Source organism: Schistocerca piceifrons, chromosome 11 (genome assembly GCF_021461385.2).
Source record: "Schistocerca piceifrons isolate TAMUIC-IGC-003096 chromosome 11, iqSchPice1.1, whole genome shotgun sequence".
NCBI classification, from domain to species: Eukaryota; Metazoa; Arthropoda; class Insecta; order Orthoptera; family Acrididae; genus Schistocerca; species Schistocerca piceifrons.
This window is the reverse complement of record NC_060148.1, coordinates 34,321,723-34,332,256: the sequence shown is the minus strand read 5'-3', so window position 1 is coordinate 34,332,256 and position 10,534 is coordinate 34,321,723. Positions and strand designations below refer to the sequence as shown.

At 44.0% G+C, this 10,534-nt stretch overlaps 1 protein-coding gene across 1 annotated transcript; it reads right to left on the bottom strand.

The window, feature by feature from the left end:
• Nucleotides 1-1,875: 1,875 nt before the first annotated feature.
• Nucleotides 1,876-10,119, bottom strand: LOC124719629 (ankyrin repeat domain-containing protein 65-like). The gene is made up of 2 exons (XM_047244845.1): nucleotides 10,013-10,119; nucleotides 1,876-2,260 (listed from the first exon to the last, which is right to left on the bottom strand). Exons 1-2 carry the CDS (start codon nucleotides 10,117-10,119, stop codon nucleotides 1,876-1,878), a joined length of 492 nt encoding a protein of 163 aa, XP_047100801.1.
• Between the last annotated feature and the right edge of the window lie 415 nt (nucleotides 10,120-10,534).

Sequence of the window (10,534 nt, the reverse complement as noted above, 5' to 3'; positions counted from 1 at the left end):
ACGTGGCAAAAAGAAGCACTCGAGTTAACTGCGATACTTCCCGATGAAGTTTCTCCTCTGTCTCCAGTACAACTGCTGTTTCTAAGAAACTCATTTAAAATGAAAGTGGCAGCTACGGACAATTTTGAAAGAAAATATCGGCAACGAGAGGGTCTGTGTGGGTAGGTGCCATGCGTCCATTTGCCGAGAATTGGCCAGGATTACAACGGGCGGTTGAACTTGCTAATAACCTGGACTGCGGGAGCAACACATTGAACTAAGGAGGATTCAGAAGTATTTGAAATTATTGGCTGCAATAAACGTACGTAAAGTTGTACTTCAAACTGGAGAAACATATGTTTCAAGTAGTATTAATAAGGGTCACGCTGAAGAATTAAATCAGCTGAGAAATGTTGGGATACTATTTACGCAGGAAGTTGCAAAGTAGCAGCAAATATTGGAATGTCACCTGAACTGAATGTAATGATTGATGACGGAGAGAAACGGCAAGGCAGAAGAAAACGCTTTGTTGATGAAGCATCAGGGGACGATTTAAACCATAGCTCGAGGAACAGTTTTCAGCTAAATGTTTGCCACGTTATTACACAGCTGTAGGGAACTTGACTGTACCGCGTGCAGCCACACGCAACACGGACACATTCCGTTCCCCGTGGAACTACGTAAGCGAACACGATTCTCCGGTCCAAGAGCTTGTGGGAAACGACGAATCTTGCTACAGTGTAGACGTTAATAACGAGGGTCTCGGAGAAGAAATTTTACTGTTGAAAAGATTCGTGAAGGCAATGTTGTGTCCGAGCATTTCTTCTGCGCCTTGTCAGTACTCTTTGTGAGTGAAGTTTGTTGTGCCTTTTGCCTGCTGGCGCCTCACAAGCAGAGGGGCGGCTGACAGTTGTGGCAGGAGTCACGGAGTGGCGGGGAGCGGCGAGCTGCGGACACAGGGAGTGAAGTGAGGTGACAGCAGCTGAGTTGACAGGCGTACACTCTCCACTACACTTATTTACTCGATGTATGAGTCAAAGTAAGTGTAATTTTATTACCTGTAGCCCCACGACTTGCGTTACTGTCTCAGCTTTGCCGTTGTGACCGATGAGTGTCGAGACTCGTGTGCGTCGCTGCGAAATTGCTTTCGTGTGCTGAAACTCGGGCCCCGGTGTTCTGACTCCAATACAACTAGGATTGCTTTGCTCGTTGCAATCTTTTACGTCAAGTAGAGACAACAGTACCAGATAGAGAGGATTTCCTTCACATTTTGTATGCGTGTCACGTTGTGGTCTGATTGTGTTTAGTTCAATGTAGACTGACTGTATGGTTCCAGATGATGGTCGCATTATGTGGTGTGAATACCGCTACTACTATGTCATTGTTATTAAACACAACAGGTACGGTAGAGTAGAATGTTTGCTGAATATGGAGAAGTAAATTGAGTCTGGTATCAGGAGCGAAAGTTCTGGTGATACAACTGATACAGCATTAATCTCGGTATGTTGCAAATTAGAATAGTCTGATGCAGCACCTTGCTGACTGGTATGAAATACTTTTCAGCGATCAGATATTATAGAGCAGTTGTGTTTGTTCACAGTGAACTGTTGACTTTTGCCAAGTTTAGTCTGGAAGTTTTACTCGGGACATTTTTCTTGAGAGAAGGATTGTCCGTTGTTACCTGAATTATTTTGCTGTTATCTGGCGTTGTCTCAGTTTTGCTACAGCATTGCTTAGAGTATTTGTGTGCTGTATGCTACTCGAGGAGGGCTGAAATTAGTGAGTCACAATAGGATTGAGTTTTTTGGATCTTTATTTAAAAAATTACGAATATTGCTCTGGTACAAACTCTTTCAGTTCCTGTTTTTTTGGACAGAGTTCGCTGGACTGCCTGCCTCATGACAGCATCTCCACCAGCCGCCTCTGGTTGTACTCCCTGGCGATGTCCAGCGCTGTCTGCCCACCATCACCAGTTGTGGCCCCCCTGTCGGCCCCCGCGACGAGCAGCGCAGCCGCCACTTCTGCGCGGCCATTGACTGCCGCGTAATGCAGCGGCGTCCACCCCCAACTGTCCCTGGCGTCCACCGCCGCCCCCGCCCCCACCAGCAGCCTCGCCGCCTCGACGTCTCCCCTGTCTGCTGCCCAGTGCAGGGCGGTCCACCCCCTCCCGCCCCTCGCCCCCACGTCGGCCCCTGCGGCGATCAGCGCCCTCAGCTCCCCCACTGCCCCCTCTGCAGCCACCTGGAGCAGCCTCCTGCCCCTCTCCTCTGCAGAGAGGCTCCTGCACAAAACACACAAACTGCCACTCTCTGCTGCAAACACACAACACACAGAATGGGGAAAACAGCCACACGAGGAAACAACTGTTGCGAATACAAATCTGTCCTGAAACAAACGTACCGTATTCCCCCTCCCACAGTACAAAACAGTGCGCAATTGTGTGTATGTATTAAATTACAGCAAATCTGTTCTATCCCCCTCATAAGAAAATCTTCATTCATCGTCCGTTACAAATAGCATTATACAACCTGTGAAAGAATTTCATTACCACATTTTGTCACACTCATTCCTGCAAGTTGAAAGGTGGCTACACTGAGCCACAGCGCCAGAGATTGCACCAAAGAGTTTTATTCCGCCGCCTCCACTGGCAGTTCTTGTCGAGATGTGGCAGTTGTCAGTGCTTGCTGAGATGTCGTAGTAAAGAGTTCTTGTCGAGATGTCGTGGTGGAGTGTGCTTGTTGAGATGTGGTAGTAGCGAGTCGGTGTTGAGATGTTTTAGTAGGGAGTGCTTGTTCCATGTTTTATGCAGTTGTTTGATGGGCTAAACAGCAGATGTTGTTCTAATGGAGATATTGTAATGATTAGAGTGCTTTTCATCAATGTATATGAAGGTAACAAAACTCGCTTTTTTTTTCTCATTATTTCAATGTCTTGAATAATGCGTCATTACAGGTTCAGTCAACAAAGCATCTGGCTTGTCTTCTTGTATTAGAGTGTAATTCTGGTTTTCTTGCGTAATTATAGTATTTCTATTTTCTTTAATTACTTCAGTATAAATGACATTTAAAATTTCTTGTCTTATTGAAGAAGAACTGTGCCAGATGTGTACGTTGAATCACACTTCCACACACAGAACAGCTACACTTGTGCTTTGTTGGCTTCGTAAGTTTTATAGTTGCTGGGGACTTCATTAATTAATTGTGTTAACGGAAATTTTCTTTCATTCTTTGTTGTTGTTGTTCTATGCAGTCTTTGCCTCTACAAAATGTTCACTACATGAGCCCACAAGAGAAAACTGCTCTCTGTGATTATCGGTTTACATGCAAACTGACACTTCGATGATGCAAATACCAGAAAACGTGTTATTGTACATTACACAGCCACTACGCTTGCATATTCAAATTTATTGTGATAAATGAAACCTCAGAAAGCAGCATCCTCCTTTAAATGACACGACGAAAGTTTTCTTACTGCGTTACCATCGGGGAATGCAATCTAACAAGTAAAGAAGGAATATCTCAAGTACGGTTACAGTCACAAGTAACAAAGAGTGTGCAACTTGAAACTCGAAATGATCTGCCATAAAGTTTCATGTTTCCCGGAGATTCGAACGCAGCACTTGATCGGATGTTTAACTAAGCACAATGAAACGTCAGAAACCGTCATTTTTAACCAGCAATGAGATGACAAACTGAAACCAGGAGACGAAAGTGTTTTGTGTTATGGGCATTCGAAACCAACACCTATCCACACTGACTTCTATCATGCGTAGACGTTGAGCAGCGAAATGTGGACATGTCATAATTTTAAATACAATGATGAAAATTTTCTGCCGACTAGGAATGGAACCCTAGACAGATCCTTGTTGACTACATACAAAGATACCTCGACTGTACTTTTCTCTTTCACCAGTAGCTAGGGGTGGCATGTTTGAAACTGACACGACAGGACGAAAAGCTGCCCGTCTGACTTGGGACTCGAAACCAGTACCACCATTATTGTTAACAAATCCCAGAGAATCGAAAAATCATAATAATATCTCACATGTATTTTCCTGTGCTCATGTTGCAACTTAAAGTGACATGCCAGGATTCGAACCCAGGGATGTGTCTCTTGTGAATGTCTTTATGACTTTGCAGACAAGTGGAGACAATGAAGCAGTGGAAATGCATCATCTGAAAGTGATCAAACGTGACGACAAGGGAGATCTGAGTTCGAATTCCAGTCCATCCTCAATATTTTTCACGTAAGAGTCAAGTGCGCTGCGGACTTGTACAGCAATTGGCTCAATGATTTAAAAAAATATCGCTTAAGAAAGGTGACTGGTGACAGTGTTTCGACCCAGCGTGACTTCCGCCTCTGTCAGGGCCCAACCTGTAGCGACTCTCCTCCAGGCTACCAGAGGTGGGAGAGATGCTGCTTATGCTTGGTAAAAATGATTGCCGGATACGAGAAACGAACCCAGACCTTCAGCATTCGTAGCAAGAATCATTTCAACTTTTTCTTAACTAGCAACTGTTACCACGAATTAAAATTCATGCGAGTTGCGGTATTCGAATCCAGTACATGCAGACTAGAAACTCGCGCCCTTAACCCCTTTTCTTTCATTTAATTTTTTAACCATTCCTGATACAGCGGGTGACGATGAATCTAACGCAGAACAGCAGAAATCAGTGCAGTCGCTTCTGGTTAAAAGGAGTTTCGACATACGGAACGAAGTGAAATAAAGTGTACTAAAAAGTACCACGTGTTCTGTCGTGAGGACCAGCTTTTCCTCCGAGATTCCTTCAACACAAAATAGAGTGCTTCTGACCTATGTATTTTAAATTAGATTTCTGTTTCCTTAAAAATAAATAAGTCAGTAAGAAACACCGTTTAACACAAAAGAGCTTAAGGACGATACATTATGTTGTTCTTGCGTTACGCCTTTTTCTATTCAGTTTGCACACTGTACCACGTAACTGTATGTACTGAAACATGTTGCGAAGTTCCTCTCGCAGTTTCCCGCCTCAGCGACGCACGCGCCGCCCCGTGGCCCGCTTGTGCCCGGCGTGCGTGCGGCGACCCAACCAGCGCCCGCCCGTCTCGCTTCCCTCTGCTGGCAGGTGGTGCGTTGTCTGTCCTCTTAGCCAGTTTACAGCATTCCTTTATTCACGCGGCACGTCGCCACGATTAAAAAAAATTGGAAGGCAAGGTACTGGGAGTAGAGTTCGTGCTATTGTGGCTAACAATTGTGCGATAACTCACCAGATGTCCTTCACTTGAGGGCGTACGAACCTCGCCTGCTGTCAGGTCGTAATTCTCTCACGTGCTGCCGACCACCCAGGTGGACTGCCTCAAGTTTCGCTTTGGTTGCTACTTTCCTGTTTACTGCCCTCTACCGAGTAGTTTTCACACTCGTTGGTAGGTGAGGGGTGCCGATGTTTGTACAGATGGCCCTCCAGCCGTAGTGCGGCTACTTTTGTACAGTGACGTTTCCGCTTTTGCTTCTCATTAATTCCACGCACATGTTCTTGACTTTTACCATATTCGACGGCCAACTCTGGTTTGAGTATAACTGAGTTGGAATCAAAATTGTTCAAAATGATAAAAGCCATTGGCGACGTGCCGTACATCTGTGGGTGGATTCGAAGCAGTGGGAGTAATTTCGTCTGGTAAGTGCGGCGTGAGGGCCGCGTGTGTCTTCTTCCGCATGTCGTGTGTGGAACACACGAATATAGTTTCTGACTTTCTCCCAAAGTCGGTGAGGTTTCATCCCCCCCGTTTCCGCCTGAGATGGTAAACGTGTCAAACTTTATCTTAAAAATATTACCACAAGTTAGAAAATGACTCGTAGCTGACAGAAATCTTGCTGCTGTTTCACGTGGTATGGGTAAAACTTGTGCTGTAGAGATGCAGCTCATTCACCAGCTTTAGCACAACGAATTGACGCATGGTGCAGGGAATGGCAATTTAACCTCAATGTAGACAAGTGTAATGTGCTGCGAATACATAGAAAGAAAGATCCCATATTATTTATGTTGTGGCGTAGCAAGACAGCCACGCCACGGAAGTAGCCGAAAGGCACGCGTTTAGTTTACGCAGGCAAGAGATAGGTCTGTAACTGGATACGTAATGAATGCTATAAAGAAGAGTACGTAGCTTCTGGAATACTTAACTTTACTCCATCCTTGGTACATCGCTATTGACGATACAAGTGAGACTCCATAGATACGTGCAATGTTACTAATGGCGCCTTGCTAGGTCGTAGCCATTGACTTAGCTGAAGGCTATTCTAACTATCTTCTCTGCAAAGGAGCGAGGCTTCGTCAGTATAGTCGCTAGCAAAGTCGTCCGTACAACTGGGGCGAGTGCTCTTCCGTATCTCGAGACCTGCCTTGTGGTGGCGCTCGGTCTGCGATCACACAGTGGCGACACGCGGGTCCGACATGTACTAAATGGACCGCGGCCGATTTAAAGTACCACCTAGCAAGTGTGGTGTCTGGCGGTGACACCACGATTTAGCTACAGTATATCAGGTCAGCAACTGGAAGCAGATAATTCCATAAATTATCTGGGAGTAGGCATTAGGAGTGATTTAAAATGGAATGACCATATGAAATTAATCGCCGGTAAAGCAGATGCCAGACTCAGATTCATTGGACGAATCCTAAGGAAATGCAGTCCGAAAACAAAGGAAGTAGGGGACAGTATACTTGTCCGCCCACTGCTTGAATACTGCTCAGCAGTGTGGGATCCGTACCAGACGAGGTTGATAGAAGAGATAGAGAAGATCCAACGGAGAGCAGCGCGCTTCGTTACAAGATCATTTAGTGATCGCGAAAGCGTTACGGAGATGATAGATAAACTCCAGTGGAAGACTCTGCAAGAGAGACGCTCAGTAGCTCGGTACGGGCTTTTGTTGGAGTTTCGAGAACATAACCTTCACCGAGGGAGTGAAGCTGTATATTGCTCCCTCCTACATATATCCCGTGAAGAGACCGTGAGGATAAAATCGGAGAGATTAGAGCCCACACAGAGGCATACCGACAATCCTTCTTTCCACGAACAATACGAGACTGGAATAGAAGGGAGATACAATAGAGGTACTCAAGGTACCCTCCGCCACACACCGTCGTGTGGCTTGCGGAGTATGGATGTAGATGTAGATATAGACACTATTTACATTATAACTTAATAACTTTATTTTTAATACTATTCACTTAAAGCGCTCTCCGTTACAGATACGTTCCTTGGCATCACCAAAGACAGTGTAACACCGATTACAAAAGATTTTTCATAAGGCGCGAATAACGGAATGCTTCCAATCAGAAAAACACACAGTACAAGGAAATCTCATCAATGACCAAAGAAAAAGCATTAAAAATGTGTTAAGAAAATGAAACAGTCTAATGAATACTATGCAAGTTCGATAACGTTAGACAATTTGGGAGACTACATTCCTAATGCTATTTCTTACATTTAGCTGTAGAGTTCAGTAAACCTAGAAAAGAAAACAACGAGGTGTACGCTGTAGTAACACGAACGTATTGCTACTTACCATGTTAACCTTACAAGAAAAATATTCTAGAGTAAAACAATGTTCCCATAGCACAAACGCCCATAAATAGTCGTGAGTTGGCGAGATATTGTGCCCCTCCTGCACAAAAGGAGGCTTTGACAATGCGCAGCCCACAGTCACAATGAAGTTGTGTCACAGGACTACCACGAAAGTATGTGTGGAAAAGTAGCAGTGGGTGCACACATATAACGAACTCAAGTTAACAAGTTATTCAGTGCCCCAATTGAGTGACTACACTTGTTTCTGCATTTAAAAAAAAAACTAGAAATTATCTCTGGAGAAGACGAAACAACAGCAACTACGTTTTCAAATCCATAAGTTTTTTCACTTTTAGACCTACAGTGCACTGAATCAATTTAGGAAAAAAACTTATGTGGAGACGTTTTCTAAGAACTTCTTAAGTGGTTGTGGGTCTGTCTGAGGATAACTTTGCTACAGAAGAAATAAAAAATTCTTTCCAGCGAGATTTCAGCGTACATCTGACACAGTCAGCCCTTTGAAGGGTTAATGCTTCACCCCCGAGCTATCGGACTACCATCACATGTAGCTCGCTCCTTGACCCCGTGGGGGTCAAGTTGGATAATTTTCGGTGTAAAAGGTTAAAGTGGCTGTAGTTTCAACTTGGAACGAGCTTTCTGCACTCGGAAACATAAATCTTCTAATCTATACCATCCCTTATTTAACGACCATTCAGAATGTTCAATGGTAACGACAGGAAAATATCAAGTAAATGCGTCAGGACGATTCTCTGCCACTCCAGGAACTAAGTCTGAGGTCACAGTGTTGAAATGAGATCAGTCGGAAATTTGAGGGAAGTAAAAGTAGGATGACTGCAGGAAGAATTAGAAGAAATCGAAAAGGAAAGGAACATAGGAAGGACGCATTCAGCACATGCGAAAGTCGGAACAACCTTCAGTGAAATTAAATGCAAGGATGGCTACACAAAGAGTTCGAAAGGAATCCCAGTGTTAAACGCGCAAGAGAGAGCAGGTGGCAGAACATAGTACGTTAAAGACCTCTGTGAGTGGGAGGAACTAACAGATAACGTAACAGAAGAAGAGATGGAAGTCGAATTGGAAAACGTGGGGGACTGGCCATTACACTCATAATTTCACAAAGCTCTGGAAAACTTGCACACAAACAAGGTGGAACGGTTAGTTAACATTCCGTTGGAACTTACATGATCATTTGGGAAGATGAAAATCAAACGACAATTCAATTTTGTCTGTAGGATCCATGAGACAGGAGTCGTAACAACAGACTGCTTTCGCGCAGTGAGCTAAACAGCTCATTAATCCAAATTACTAACAAGAATAATTATAACACGCAGAAGAATCGAAGATAAAACTGAGGATCTGTTCGAGGACGCTAAATTTGGAGCAAAGGATCGAGAGAGACCTCTCAGACCTTCGACCTGATTGTGGAAGGAATGTGTAAGAAAAATGCAGATCTTTATTGGATTTGTAGATCTTTAAATGACGTTTGACAATGTGAAATAGTGAAAGTGTGCGAAACTTTAAAAAAAATAGGTATAAGACATAGGGAACAGCAGATAACACAGAATATGTACAGTAATCAGGAAGGATTGGTGCTTTGATTAAAGATGGTGGAAGACAGCGATGCTGGTAGTCTCCACAAATATTCAGTCTGAACGCTAAAGAATCGTTGGTGGAACTGAAGAAACTTCCAGGAATTTAATTAAAACTGAGGGTAAAAAGCATTTCATTGGTAAAATTTCCTGGCGATATTTCTATCACTGAAAGTGAGAAAGAATCACTGGAGTTGGTGAATGTTATAAATAGTCGAATGATCACTGAATTAGGATTAATGAACAGAAGAAAGAGGAAGATATTGGGGAGTGGCGGAAATAACATCAGAATTAAGGACCACGAAGCTGACAAATTGCAGGGATTCTGCTATATGCGAAGCGTATTTACACTTAGGGACAAGGCGAGGTTGTTATAAAAAGTTATCTAGCACACAAAAACAGGACATTCCTCGCAAAACAAGGCTACTGGTAGAAAAGATAGTCCTTAACTGGGGAAGAAACCTCTGAATGTATGTTTGTAACAAAGTACTGTATGAAAATGAATCGTGGATTACGGGAAAAAACGAGAAGGAAATCGAAGCATCCTAAATCGGTGCTATTGGAGGATGTTGAAATTGGGTGAACTCATACCAGAGGAACCCTGAAACGTCCCTCCAGAATAGGTGAGGATAACAATATGTGGAAAACCGTGACATGTACAAGGGTCAGCGTAATAGGTTACATGTGAAGTCATCAGAGGTCAACTGCCATGGTGCTAGAGGTAGCTGTAGAGGGTAAAACCTGTAGGGCAGGACAGAGATAGGAGTGCACAGCACAAGTAAGTGTGGACTCTGGGTGCTCACAGCGCTCTATACTTGTTGTTCACACAGACAGAAACATGGTCAACAGCAGGCAGAGTTTCTGCTTCGCATGTGTGTTGTTACTGGGACTGGCTGTTACTCCAGAGTGCGGCGGGTCGACCAAAGTCGTCCACACCCTGACGAGCTGACGCTCTGCCGACATTTGCTTCTCTTTGCTGCTTGACGAGCATATTTGTTGTTATTAGCGGAAATTTTATGGCAAATAACTGTTTTTCTTTTTGTCCTGTCTCAGTGCTGCCAACCACCCCAAATGGTCTCACAAACATGTGTTTATCTGACCCCTGCTAGACCATTCCAATATGCCAAGAGTGCTGGACGTTTACCTCTTTTGACATAGAGAGTCACACATTCAGTGCAATCACAATGGCTCCCCGCCACCAGATCTTCTGTGTACGACGTTGGAGTATGTGCGTGAATTATCGCTGACATTCGCTGCGTGAGAATAAATCACTGAACTGTTGACAATAACTCACTATTTTCCCTACCAACCTATTCTTAATGACTCTCTCTCTCACGATACAACCTCCTATCATGTCGATACAGCCCCATTATTCATCTGACTGTATTGTTCTGATTTTAGTGCCA

What these genes read in the sequence shown, in the direction of transcription:
- LOC124719629 (XM_047244845.1), bottom strand. Translation starts at nt 10,119, where the DNA reads ATGCTCGTCAAGCAGCAAAGAGAAGCAAATGTCGGCAGAGCGTCAGCT. An exon ending in TGGAGTAACAGCCAGTCCCA is followed by an intron (nt 2,261 to 10,012) that starts GTAACAACACAC and finishes TGTTTTGTGCAG; the next exon opens with GAGCCTCTCTGCAGAGGAGA.